General features: G+C 42.5%; 1 protein-coding gene and 1 non-coding gene across 40 annotated transcripts in view; one reads left to right on the forward strand and one right to left on the reverse strand.

The window, feature by feature from the left end:
• ULK2 (unc-51 like autophagy activating kinase 2) overlaps positions 1 to 14,365 on the reverse strand; it is a 58,220-nt gene that overhangs the window by 12,160 nt on the left and 31,695 nt on the right. For 38 of the 39 annotated variants that reach the window (XR_014080463.1, XR_014080462.1, XR_014080461.1 and 35 more), the window contains 5 exons: positions 8,609 to 8,669; positions 5,411 to 5,548; positions 4,278 to 4,423; positions 2,537 to 2,617; positions 713 to 999 (listed from right to left, as the gene is read on the reverse strand). Coding sequence is in view for 28 of the 39 variants with exons in the window: in XM_081583665.1 (XP_081439791.1) it covers positions 713 to 999; positions 2,537 to 2,617; positions 4,278 to 4,423; positions 5,411 to 5,548; positions 8,609 to 8,669 (713 nt within the window). In the remaining 11 variants the exon portion in view is untranslated. Of the gene's footprint in view, positions 1 to 712; positions 1,000 to 2,536; positions 2,618 to 3,240; positions 3,358 to 4,277; positions 4,424 to 5,410; positions 5,549 to 8,608; positions 8,670 to 14,365 lie in introns of all 39 variants that reach the window. The other variant, XM_081583641.1, reaches the window with a different exon arrangement.
• Positions 10,143 to 10,249, forward strand: LOC145543851 (U6 spliceosomal RNA). Its single transcript, XR_014081099.1, has one exon. It is a non-coding gene; the product is annotated as a U6 spliceosomal RNA (small nuclear RNA).

Genomic DNA, 14,365 nt, shown 5'->3' on the forward strand with positions numbered 1-14,365 from the left:
ATCCAGTCTCTGTGACCCTGACAGTTCATTTATGCTAAGCCTGCTTCCTTTCTTTAGGGTAAACAGGATAATGAATGTAAAGCATGCAGCAAGTAAAGGACTTACACTCTGCCTGGCACACAGCAGGTCCTGATTAACTGTAGTTGTTCTCCCTCTGAATGCTTTCCACAAGTATCTGTTAGACTAGCTCATGACCTAGCTTTCTACTCCTGAGAGCTCAGTTAAGCTACTGCTAAGCCGACTGCAGGGACCTTACGTTGACTCTAGCTCCCTGTACAAGCACACGCCCTAGACAGCAGCCCACAGAGTCAAGAGTAAATAAGTTCCAGATCAGACTTCTCTGACAGGACTGGTGACCTTCCTGTCTCCTGGTGCCCTCCCACTATGCACCCCTTAAGACAAGACCCTCATAGAACTTACCAGAACCCTGCTCTTTGGTTTGGAATGACCCATCCAGCCTTAGGCCAGAACCCCACAGCACTCCACCTGCAGACCTAATAGAGGCGTGTGCCCAGGTCCTCTGTCTACACTCTGACTCGATTTCCCTGTGTGGCCCCTGGGTGCTTCTCCCGGGACCTGGGAGTAATCAACTTCCCTATTTCAGTTTCTCTTGTGGTCTGCTACTGGATCCAACCGACCATCCAGAACACAGTGCCCCAGTTAAGAAATGTTCGTTTAGCAAAGTCCACATGAGGGCTCTCCTGCTACACACCTTAGTAGGAGAGCCAATGATGGTTGGTAACGGAGTTCTGAAGAACCAGTCCGAGCTCCGCGGGGAGGACCCGGTGTGCTTGGTGGGGGAGGTCCCGAGGCTGCCAGGCCGGCTGGGCTGGGGGGAGCAGCTGTAGCCAGCCCCGGCCTGGGATGGGCACACAGGGTCAGAGTGCTGTTTTCTGAGCTTCTGCTTGTTCTGGTAGATGTCGGTGAGGGTGGGGGCGCTCTGCAGTCTAGCACCCAAAAGGACAGGCTGTGGTGACTGGGCCTGCAATACGGGAGAACCTGCCAAGGACACAGATGCAACATTAACCCAAAGAGAACAAGCACAGAGCAGAAACTGGAGTCAAGAAGACACCTCTCAAATGAGAATTCTAACGAATGTCTTGTTTTCCATGAGATATTCTAAAAATTGTTTACCTGGCAAGACACAGTTTTTTGGCTCCTCTACAAAACAGTGACAAGGGCATTGTTGCTGGTGTCCCAGGAGACAGAAGTTAATGACTATGGGTCTATCAGCTGTTTTTATCAACAGCAAGCACATAACTCAATTAATGCAATGTCTAATTACCAACGAAGAAAACTAAACAGTAAATGGCTAAAGCTAATGAAGACAACACAAATCTACACTGAACAAGATGGTTTCTACTCTTTGTGTGAAGACACACGTGTATTATCAATGAAATTATTCTGTCTACTCATGTACCAACTAAAAGAAACTCAAGCTAACCTAGAAAAAAACTCCTTATTCAAGAAAAGAATGTTGGCAAGAAACTTAGAAAGATAATATATTTTTCCTGGATTGTTTGTTTGTCTAAAAATAACAAGCATATGGATATTTGTCAGTTTCATGAAATTCATTTGAAACCTAAAATATCCATCTTCTCCACAAAGAGAATACTCATCGACAGACTTCCTGCCTCTCAGGGGGACACTGGGAGACAAGGTCTCAAAGAACGGTTGGCTATGACCTGGGAACTCCCCTCCCAACCCTGCTGCTACTGACCTAACGTCCATAAGCCAGGAGCTCCAGTTACAAATTCCTTGGAGCTTCTTGCAAGCCAAACCACCACCACCACCATTAAAGACACATAAACTTTCTTGGTGGCTGATAACCATTATCTTCCCCAAAACAGACACCAGTAAATAGGAGATCCTGCTGCTGACCACTCTTAGCTTAATCTCATCCTAAATCTAGTATTTTAGTTTTTAGACCTGCATTCTGCCATACATGTGTGTATACATATACACATGTACCAATAATAGTGACAAAATGTTATGATCTGGAGAAAGTTATTTGAGCTCTATTTTTAAGGGAATACAAAATCTGCAACACTAAACCAAGAAAAGAGTTCTTTTCCAAGTAATGGAGCATTCCTTTAACTGCCCAGTTCCTCAAATGCACGTGTAAGATTTGACTTATCAGAATGTGATTTACCCATATCTTTTCAGGCATATATATTTTATATAATAAAGCAAATAAACATCCACATTTCTTTTTTATATGATGCTAACTGGTAGCTCTTATTAAAACCAATATTAATCAAAGTAATGAAATTTCATTTTCTAGATTGATTTTCATTGTCTGTATGACAACCAGAGTTTACCCAAGTCATTAATTCCTAAGACTTGGTTTCATGAAAGAATCATATACCCAGGAGACAACCAATCAGCAATGATGCACTAGAGGACATTAGACCAAGACAGGAGAGCACAGAAAATATCTCATATAAATTCCATTGGTTTGCTAAGACTGGAAAAATCTAACTTGAATTCACTCACGACAGGACTTAAACTATAACACTGTGCGGACATCGCCTACCTGATGAGTTCCTACTCCTGGATTCGTGGCCCTGAAGATGCCCGCAGCAGCACTGACGGAACTGCTCAGGAATGGTGCCCACTGAGAGAAGGAAAGGGGAAAGGACGGAGAAATGGCTCAGAACTAGTAAAGGATGGAAGAGGCAACAGGTACACAGGCTGCATTTTACAGCTGACAGAATTTAATTAGCAAAGATGTAGTTCAGCTCGTGCATGCTAAGTGGCCCGCATGCTGGGTGCTGGGCTGAGAGTAGAGCCCCACTGGGCCTGCCTGGAGAGCAGAGTCCCGGGAGAGAGCCAGGCACACCCTTGATTCCACAGGCAGGGCATGCCTTCATGACAAAATGTGAAGAGCTGGTCCCAAGCATCCAGCCCATGGAGCTGCTGGGGCCCAGTGGCTGGCCCTCTACCCGCCATGTTCCTGCCAAGGTCGCTCCCATGCTGCCCCAGCTGTGACTGCATGGGTTACAGATCTGGATGGCATGGCGCTTGGGGATGCTCCTTCAGCCTGGGTGACATCTTTTCAGGACTCACTACCATCAGAACTCCTGACCACTCCTTCTCCCTCCCCCACCCTTGGGGGTCAGGCCGATAGGTGGTCTGAAAGGCACCCGCCGCCCCTGCTTCCTCCCTGATCTCCAGCAGGGTCTTCCCAGGCGCTCTCTGGAACGTTCTCTGCATCTACCTCTGGGAAGCCAAACCAACCAGAAGGAGAGACGGGGAAGGCTTCAGGGAGCTTCAGCAGACGCGAGACATGTGTCCACCAAAAAGAAGAGGCACTGACTAAGTGCGGCTGGACCTTGCCCCTGGAACCGGGAGAGCCTAGGGGTTACAGAGGGGATGAGGAAGGGCCACGGTTTTGTTTGAAGAATATTTTTCAGCTAAAAATACTTTCAAAACCATTGCAACAGGGCTAGTGGTGATGTAACCTTTTGACAAAGTGTCACTGGGGTTCTGTTCTATGACCGGGGCCCCTGGGCACTGCCACAGTCTCTCGCTCTCCCTCCTGCTGAGGTGTCTTCCCCCTGCCCTCTCAGTTTCCTCCAGCAGCTGTGACGGGGGGTGCCGGCCCTCCTCTTGGAAGTGTCTGTGTATGCTGGCCCTCCCTGTCCTGCTCCCCCCACATTTCTGCTGGGTGGCTGTCTCTCTCAGACTCTGCAATCTCAGTTGCTCTGGCCTCTCTGATGTGTGTTCTCAAGTTGGAGCATTTTCTCCGTCTCTCAGTTTTCCTGAAAATGTGGTTTGGGGTCTTTCTGTTGGGCTGGGATTTGCTGTTCTGTGGCCTCCCAGGGTTCCCTGGGGGTGGTTTCTGAGCTCCCCCTGCTGCTGTACATGGTGACCAGGAGAGGCGGGAGGAGCTACCGCCCCTGCCCCCTGCAGCAGGAGGGCCTCTGGTGGACACAGCCTGGACAGTTATGTACACCACTGCCTTGTAACCCTCTTAAATCCTAGCGCCAAAGCAGGGCAGGCATTAAATATGCTTTAACCTAGGGTACCTGATTTTGTGTTTAGAGATGCTTTTTATCCATAAGACCCATGGATACTATCATATTTCCAACAGTGCTCCGAATGGATTTACAGATCCTCAAGAAGGAGTCGGAGCAGTGGAGGGCTGGAAGGAGGGACATGGCTCCCTATCAGCTGGGACTCAAGGCCACCAAGAGCTGGGCTCCTAAGGGAGGGTCGTGTCACAGGTGTCATCATGAAAAAAGAGGGAAACAAATGCCACCTATTCTCCTTACCCAGAGGGGAAGGTGAGTAAGGCCTGGAAGAGCCAGTGGAGAGCCTTCGTCCTATGGCCGGAACTGCATCTGCTGGCGCTGGGGAGCAAGATCCCGGACGGAGGAAGCCCAGAGGGCTGGTGTTAGACCTTCGTACCACTGCAGATCTGGGGAGAAATACAATTACTCCCTCGCTGGCAGCTTCCAGGACTTTATTTCCATCTTTTTTCCTAAAGCTTCCAAACAGTATGCTGTGCAGTAGATTTTTTAAAGTATGGAGCAAATTGTATGGAACAGACATCAAGTGTGTGAAACTACAGAGTGAGGTCTCCCTCCCACCTTGGATCCCTCCACTTAATTTCCAACACTTCCTCAGTCCTACTCAAAAGGTTACTGCTATGTTCATTTCTAATGTATCCTTCCAGAGTTCTTTAATTCAAATATGAATATATCATGCATGTGTGCATGCATGCCAAGTCACTTTAGTCGCTTTTGCGACCCCATGGACTGTAGCCCGCCAGATTCCTCTGTCCATGTGATTTTCCAGGCAAGAATACTCGAGTGGGTTGCCATGCCCTTCTCCAGGGGATCTTCCAGACCCAGGGATCAAACCCGCATCTCTTGAGTCTCCTGCATTGGCTGCTGCTGCTGCTGCTAAGTCACTTCAGTTGTGTTCAACTCTGTGCGACCCCACAGACGGCAGCCCACCAGGCTTCTCTGTCCCTGGGATTCTCCAGGCAAGAATACTGGAGTGGGTTGCCATTTCCTTCTCCAATGCATGCATGCATGCTAAGTCACTTCAGTTGTGTCTGACTCTGTGCGACCCCATGGACAGCAGCCCACTAGGCTCCTCTGTTCACGAAATTCTCTAGGCAAGAGTACTGGAGTGGGTTGCCATTTCCTTCTCCCCCTGCAGTCGCAGGTGGATTCTTTACCACTAGCACCGTATCACATTATATGAATTACCCAGCCAAGCTTAAACATTATTTAAATGGATCCACTACAAAAACATTCATCATTATTCAATTTTGTACACCTCCAGCACACACCCATGTAAGAGAATAGTCAGCTATGGAAAGTGACGAACGTTCAGTAACAACAAGGACTTTAAAAGACAGGTGGAGAAACTGGGAAAGGGGCGAGTGCCCACCTACCGTGGAGAGCCATGCAGATTTGTGCCAGAGCCAGCAGTGGAGGTGAGGTTCTGCTCTATGCGCTGGTAGTTCCTCACCTGCGTGGGGACAGGAATGGGGGCAGCTGCGCTGTGTGGGGACACGGAGGGCTGGCACTGCCTGCAGACACAAGTCATGGAAAAGGAAAGAAATCCAGTGAAACCGCTCTCCTTTCACTTGACCCACTGGTGATATTGAGAGAAAATCCTAGAAGAAGCCAAGTGATCATATCGGAATATGAATAAGAAATGATCTTAAATACATATATATATATAGCCGAAAACATCACACCTGTCATTTCAAGAAGTCTCCTGGCTTGCACACACACACTGAGGAGGAAGACTTGCAACAAGAAGGGGATGCACACCCCTCTAGAGCAACAGGAAGGGCCCACGGCAGGCACAACACAGCTTCATCTGCTTACATTCTGTGACTTATTCCTTATGTGATCAAGAGGAAAAATACTTCTAGGAAACTATGCTGGATAAAAGAACAGGAAATTCAAGAGCAGAGATGCCTGGAATGTTTACAAAAGTTATGAGTGCAGTAAGTGTTCTCAGGAACTGGGATTTTGATGAAGACTAAAAACATACTGTGTGACTCCCAGCACACAACTCATGTGAGATCCACACTGTGCAGCACAGCTGGTTTCTTTCCTTGCTTTTCACAAATTCAGAAATGGCATGCCCTTAGATGACTTTCAATTCAATCTACAACATACCTTAAAACATTGGGGGTGACACTAGGCCTTAAGAAAGAATAAGTGATTTCATTCTTTTGCCTTGCCTTAATTCTGAAAAAGCCGCAAAATCTCCCACTTTTGCCTAGTTACAATATTAGAGAGATAAGAAAGAAAGAAAAGAAAGTGAAGTCGCTCGGTCGTGTCCAACTCTTTGCAACCCCATGGACTGTAGCCTACCAGGCTTCTCCGTCCATGGGATTTTCCAGGCAAGGGTACTGGAGTGGGTTGCCATTTCCTTCTCCAGGGGATCTTCCTGACCCAGGAATCAAACCCGGGTCACCTGCATTGCAGGCAGACGCTTTACCCTCTGAGCCACCAGGGAAGACAGATAAAGAGATGATATACTTAGTTATTTAAATAAAAAATCAATGAAACTGATAAACCCTAGGCGATATTAACTAAGGATAAAAGAGAAAAGACTCAAAATCGTAAATGAAAGAAAGGTCATAACTAATGCCACCTAGAATATACAGATAAATCCTACAAATACACAACCTACCAAGACTGGATCACAAAGAAAGAAAACCTGAATAGACCTATTACTAGTAACAAGACTGAACCACTAACTGAAAACCTCCCAAAAGAGAAAAATCTAGGACCATATGGCTTCACTGGTGAATTCTATCAGTTAAAGACTTACCACACAACACTCAAACTCTTCCAAAAATTGAAGAGGGGGGAACACTTCCAAACTCATCCCATGAGTTCAGCATTACCCTAGTACAAAAGCCAGACACAGACACTATAGGAAAAGAAAACCACAGAATATCCCTGATGAAATTTGAAGTGAAAATACTCAACAAAATACTAGCAAACCAAATTCAAGATCACGTCAAAAGGATCAAACACTATGACCAAACAGGATTTATAGTACACCATAATTAACAGAACAAAGGACAAAAACCACACAATCATCACAACTGATGCAGCATTTGTCAAAATCCAACACCCTTTCATGATAAAAACCACTAAATAAAATAGGAATAGAAGGAAATTACCTCAACAATAATAAAGGTATATATGAAAAGCCCACAACTAACAACATATTCAATGGTGAAAGACAGAAAGCCTTTCCTCTATGATCAGGGATGAGTTAAGAATGGCCTTTCTCAACAGTTTTATTCATTGTAAAATTCCTAGCCAGAGCAATTAGGCAAGAAAAAGAAATAAAAGACATTCAAACTGGAAAGGAAGAAATAAAATTATCTCTTCACAGGAAGCATGGATCGTAAATGTAGAAAACTAAAGATTTCACATGCAAGAAAAAAAAAAGACATCAGAACTAGTAAACTCAGCAAAGTTGCAGGATATAAAATCAACACACAGAAAAATCAGTTGTGTTTTCCATATATTAACAACAAATAATCCAAAAAGGAAATTAAGAAAACAATCTCACTGACACTAGTATCAAAAAGAATAGAATTTGAGGCGTAAGTCTAACCAAGGAGATGAAAGACTTGCATGATGAAAACTACAAAACATTGTTAAATGTAATTAAAGAAGACACCTCACATTCGTGGACTGGAAAACTTAATATTAAGATGTCAACAGTAATACCCAAAGTGTTTTATACAGATCAGTGCTGTCCCTATCAAAATCCCAATGGCTATGTTTACATAAATAGAAAAAAAAAATCTATCCTAAAATTCATATGGACTCTGCATGGACCCTGAATAGTCAGAATAATCATAGAAAACAATAAAATTGGAGGCCTCAGTCAGTTTTTTATTTATTTATATTTTTTGCTGTGCCACATGGGCTTGAGGGATCTTAGTTCCCAAATCAGGGATTGAACCCAAGTCTATGGCACTGAAAGTGCCAAGTCCTAACCACTAAACCACCAGGGAATTCCGAGAGATCTCATACGTCTTGATTTCAAAGCATACTACAAAGCTACAGTAATCAAAACAGTATGGCACTGGCATAAAGACAGACCTGTAGACCAGTTGAGTAGAACGGAGAACTCAGAAACAAACTCTTGCATTTATGAATAAGTGATCTTTGACAAGGGTGCCAACATCATTCAATGGAGAAAGGACAGTCTCTTCAGCAAATAGTGCTGGGAAAACTAGATATCCACCAGCCAAAATTGAAACTGGACCCTTCTCTTACGCCACATACAAAACCCACCTAAAAACAGATTAAAGATCTAAATACAACAATATAATATATAACCATACGTCCATATGGAGACCATATATCGAGACCTATTGTACAACACTGTGAATATACTTAATGCTGTTTTTGAACTCAAACTGAAAAATGGTTAAGACAGCAAATTTTTGTATGTTTTTTTACTACAATTTTAAAAAATGTTTAAAGAAAGAAACCATTGTAAAACAAAATAAATTTTAGAATCAAGAATATAGAGTTCTGTAACTTTGCTAACACACACAAAAAATATGAAAAAATGTTTAGTGAAATACATGCAAACATACCCTCCACACACCAAGAACTCATTAGAAGCACGTCTGCCAGCAGTTCCCATCGGCATATCATCTGAAGGAAAAAAGAGAAAAATACAATCAATTTTGCTAAACCATCTGCTTAAAAGTGTTTATTGTTCCAACTTGACTATTAGGAAACAATTTGATCATAATACAAATTTACCATTTGCTTATGTTGTGATTTTGCAACAATAAGCTAGTAGGGAACGCTGCCCCCAGCTGAACTCACAGGCTGCCAACATCAGGTTTTTTCAAGGTAAACTGTCATGCTTATTGCAACGAGCATGCATTTCTCCACCATTTAACATGTGCAAAATCTATGCTACTGTTTTTACCATGTTCCGTTTCACGTGTCACTGACAAAGGTTTTGGGTGTTGTTCTCCTAACCCCAATTTGCTATAAACACTGTGGGCTTTACTGAACTACTTTGCAGAGTGTGGTGACTTAAGAACATGTGTGTCACCTTCTAATACAGCTGCCTGTACCCCGAGTCCAGTTCATTCTAACACTGGAGCATCCCCACTCCTGTGTGACACTCTCCTGGGTCTTACATGGGTGGTTGAACAAGATGTCATGAAGCTAGGCCTCTTGGACACAGATGCCACAGGTAGTCTTCATGCTCAGACATCACCCGTCTACAGGAACAGAATGCAGCTCAGAATACAGGGTCTCTCATCCCTTACCACCTCTACACCCATCAGATCACACTGCCCTGTGTGATCTTTACATGGCTGCAAAGGTATAATTCATATGTGCTGATGTGAAATAGTCAGTGTTGACTGAATAATATAAATTTTTAAAAATAAAATAAACTATGGTAACCTCAAAATACTCAAAAAGGAAAAAAATAATCACAAACCTCCCTTTGAATGGCCCTACATGGAACTGAGGAATATCAATACATTTATTTTTGTCCCTGCTCTCATGAAGCTTAGTAGTGAAAAAAGGTTAACAGCAGCAGGGAGTGATAAAATGTATAACAGGAAAATAAGTCAGGGTAAGGGGATAAAGAGAGGGCCACAAAGAAGTCAGTTTTAAAAACAACAGTTGCTCAAAGGTAATGGAGAAAACAGGGCAGAGGGGACAGGGTTGGAAGCTGGAGTTCACCTCTTCATTTGGTAGCTTTGAGTTTGGAATCATATATCACTGTGAAACGAAGAAGAAAAGAACAATCCCTAGAAATCAAAAATAAAATGAAGTGATGGAACCTAATAATATATCAGCTCGGTAACATAACCACCAGAGGGGAATGCTTTCAAGTGACTTTAAACTCGGAAATTTAACTGAACATCCCTAATGGCTGAGTCTTTGTTGGGGGATTTGAGCAGCCCCTCAAAAAGGAAGCTGTCTGAGACAATGACTCAGGCTGATGATCCAGTGTAGACTCACTGTCCATAAGATCTGCCATACACAAAGCTTTCAAATAACATTTTAATTGTGAATTCTAAATTATGAGCACATGACCATCACCAAACATTCAAAGAAAGAATCTAAATGAAAACTAGACTCTAAAACAAACTGGGGGTGCTTGCTTCGGCAGCACATATACTAAAACTGGAACGATACAGAGAAGATTAGCATGGCCCCTGCGCAAGGATGACACGCAAATTCGTGAAGCGTTCCATATTTTTAAAGTTACAACAATAAATCTGAAATTTAAAAAAATAAAAATAAAAAATAAAACAAACTGGGGGGGGAGAACTAAACATTTTACAGGGAAAAATTTAAAAATGTATATAATTAAGTGTGTTCAGAGATAAAACAGTGCATCTTGAAATAAGAATAACAATACTGAGAGAAAGATAAAAAGAACTTATAAAAACTGAAAAGATGAGAGCATAATAAGTGAAAAACCCAATAGATTAATGAAGTAAAATTCATATTTTATGGCAAGGCAAGAGAAATTTAAACAAAAGTTCTCTTTGCTCATTTGGGTCTCCTCCCTTCCTTTTAGTGGGTATTTTGCACCTGCATTAACCAGACCTCCTTAGGAAATAACCTTCCCTCTTAATCTTGTAAGGGGTCATCACAACAACCCACCACTGGCTTTTTACACGCAGACCTGGATTGTGTAGCTAGAAACATGTCATTTGATGTACAGCCCCTATATAATTGTGCTTTAACCTGTAACAAGTAGAACAGTCCTTATTAACTTTTCATCGATAAGAGAACATTAAGGAAACTTTCCTAAAAGTAGAGCGATACAACAAAAAGATGCAAAATCAGACAAAGAAGGTTAAGAAAATCAGGAGTATGCTCAGGTATGTATTACATTAGTACTGTTAAATTGTACAGACGTTTTAAATGTTTCCTTCAGAGACCTCCAGCTCCTGATTTCACATGTAAGGAGCTTGGAAGCCTCCCTTCCATCCTGACAAGTCTAAACTCTTTTTGGATCTAGAGGAGACAGAAGGACCCTAGGCAAAGAGACGTCCCCAAGACTGCAGAAACAGGCAAACACAGAGAGGACTGGCTTCCCTGAGAAGGAACTCATCAACCGAAATGACTGTGGAAACCAGAGCCAGGGCAGGAACACCTGAGTGGGAACTGACAACTTGCTGGACCCTCAGGGCAGACAGCTCTGAAAGCTGAAAACTCCAGGGAGACGCAGTCATAGGAGGACCACAGGGCTGTCAGACTGACCTCTGGGAGCCCAGGCAAACTGCCACAGTAAATGTGGAGAAAAATAACTTTCCCGCCTGGAGTGGGGGAGGGGGCTTCTGTGGAACAAGGCCAGTCTTCAAGGGACACGTACTAACCTGAGTTCACCGGCTGGGGCTGAACTCAGAGCCTCAAAGACCTGGAGATGGGGAACCCCCAACTCCAGGCCCCTCCAGCCACCCTGTACCCACCTCAGACAAGAAGAAATGTGAAATAGCTCTGAAGTTCACAGACCAAAGGCTCAGGCTCCACAAAAGTGTGTGAAAGTCACTCAGTCATGTCTGACTCTGCACTCCATGATAGGCAGAGCCTTAACCACAGGGCTGCCTCCTCCTCACCACATCATTAATGACCACAGCTCTAATGGCCTTTGGACAGCACTTACCTACCCCACCCCAGTCCTCGATATGTCAGATGCAGCTATCTAGACACAAGTACAAGGCACATCAAAGGCAAAAAAACACTCTGAAAAGGCAGAGCATCAGAACCAGACACAGTGGAGATGCTGGGATCCCCAGATCCGGAATTTAAAATGATGATGATTAACCTGTGTGTGTGCTCTCAGTTGTGTCCGACTCTTTGTGACCACAGGAACTATGGCCCACCAGATTCCTCTGTCCATGGCATTTCCCTGGCAAGAATACTGGAGTGGGCTGCCATTTCCTTCTCCGAATGATTAATATGCTAAGGGCTCTAATGGAAAAAGCAGACAACACACAAGAACACATGGGGAATATAAGCAGAGATGGAAATCCTAAGAAATAACCAAGAAGAAATGCTAGAGATAAAAAACACTGTAACAGGAATGAAGAACATCTCTGGGAGGCTTATTAATAGACTGGGCATGTTTGAGGAAAGGATCTCTGAGCCAGAGGATTATTTCAACAAAATCCTTGAAAACCAAAAAATAAAGACTTAAAAAAAAAAAAAAAAAGAACAGAATACCCAAGGTCTGTGGGACAACTATAAAAGGTGTAACACGTGAAGAATGGTGATTCCAGAAGGAGAAGAGAGGAACAGAAGGAACTATCTGAAACAATGAGAATTTCCCCAGATTAATGTCAGTCATCAAGCCCCAGATCCAGGAAGCTCAGAGAACACTCAGCAGGGTAAATGCCCCAAACAACTACACACTGGCATGTCATTTTCAAATTCTAGAAAATCAAAAATAAAGAAAAAATTCTGAAAGAAGCCAGAGGAGAGAAATACCTACCGAGGAACACAGACTTCTCCAAAGCCTTGCAAACTGAAAGAGAGTGGAATCAAACACTTAAGGTGTTGAGAGAAATAAACCACCAACTTACGATTCCATACCCTGCAAAATTATTCTTCAAAATGAAAGAGAAATAAAGACTCTCAGACAAGCAAAAATTGAGGGGACTTGTTGCCAGTAGATATGCCTTGCTAGTTCTTTAGAAGAAAAATAATTAGATCAGAAAACTGAACCTACACAAAGTAAGGAAGAGCACTGAAGAAGGAATAAGTGAAAGTAAAACGAAAACTTTTATTTCGATTATTCTTAACTGATCTAATAGGTAACAGTTTGTTCAACAGCAACGATGTACTCAGTTATGTGTGCTTCCCTCCATGCCTTATGTGTGTATATATATATATATGCTTATGTATGCTTATATATAAGTGAAATTAATGACAACAAAGACACAGGGAGGAAGGAATTAGGGTTATTTTATTATTATAAGATACCCACAATATTCATAAGTGGTATGGTGTATTTCAAAATGGACTTGGATTAGTTACACATGTATACTGCAAATCTAAGACAAACCAACCACTCAAAAAAATAAAAAAGAAGTATAATTGATATGCTAAGAAAGGAAAGAAAATAGAACCTTAATAAATGGTCAATTAAAACCACAAAAGGTAGAAAAAGAGTAGAAGACAGACAGGAAGGCAGATCAAGGACAACAACAGAAAACAGTAATGAATGTGGTAGGCACTAATCCAAGTATATCATCAATAATCACTTTTAACATCAATGGTTGCACAAGTAAAAGACAGAGGTTTCAAAGAAGACATATAGGTGGCCAACAGGTACATGAAAAGGTGCTCAACGTGGCTAATTATCAGAGAAACGCAATTCAAAACCACAATGAGGTAATCACCTCATGCCAGTCTGAAAGGCTCCTATCACAAAGACTACACATCATAAATGCTGGAGAGGGTGTGGGAGAAAGGAACCCTCCTATACTCTACACTGTAAAGATTCTGTCACTGAACACGTCTTAGAGAATCAAGACAATTCCAATCAAAATCCCCAAATGGCTTTTTTGTAGCATTTTCAAGTCAGAATTAAACTACATGTGGGGAAAGGGGCCAAGAATAGCCTGGGTGATTCCACAGAATTCTTGGGTGCCCCCTCACCTTCACCTCTGACCCCATATCACACACACACACAAGGAAACAAATCCTTTATACAAGCCTGATGGGGCAAGTCTGGTATTGTATATCAGTGAGGAAAGGACAGAACATTCAATAAATAATCCTGGGGTAACTGATAGAACCCTTACCATCTACACAAATTAGTTCCGGGTAAAGTTAAATATGGAAAAAATAATGAAAATCTCTAGAAGGCACCATGGTACTACTGGGGCAGCATGACAGGACACTGCTGCTGGTAGCTACAGGCTACAACTTGTTTGTACCAACATTTTACAGAGCTGAAGCTGTACATATCTACAGCCACCTGGAGGAAATTCTGGCAAAAGGACATCTGTTACCACACATTCTGAACAGTAAAAAGATGGAAATGATCCAAGTCACAATCAGTAGGGAGATGGATAAACTATGGTTCAGTTGTACTGTTAATATAAAATTCATAAGTTAAAATGAACTACATACACATGTAGTTACATATCTAGATACAGAGCAAAAATAGGAATAAAAAAGCAAACTACAGAAACAAATATTCTATGTAACATTTACTTAAAACTGTAATATCACAAAAATACTATTTTTTTTAGATACAGGTGTATTAGAATTGTAATATAAATCAAGAAGAATATATCTCTGGCAAGATTAAAATGAGGCCAGGTGCTCTGGCTGTACCTACAGCATTGTATACCTTT

The sequence above is a fragment of the Giraffa tippelskirchi genome, chromosome 3, assembly GCF_054371585.1.
Source record: "Giraffa tippelskirchi isolate mGirTip1 chromosome 3, T2T-mGirTip1v1.2.pri, whole genome shotgun sequence".
Taxonomy (NCBI): Eukaryota; Metazoa; Chordata; class Mammalia; order Artiodactyla; family Giraffidae; genus Giraffa; species Giraffa tippelskirchi.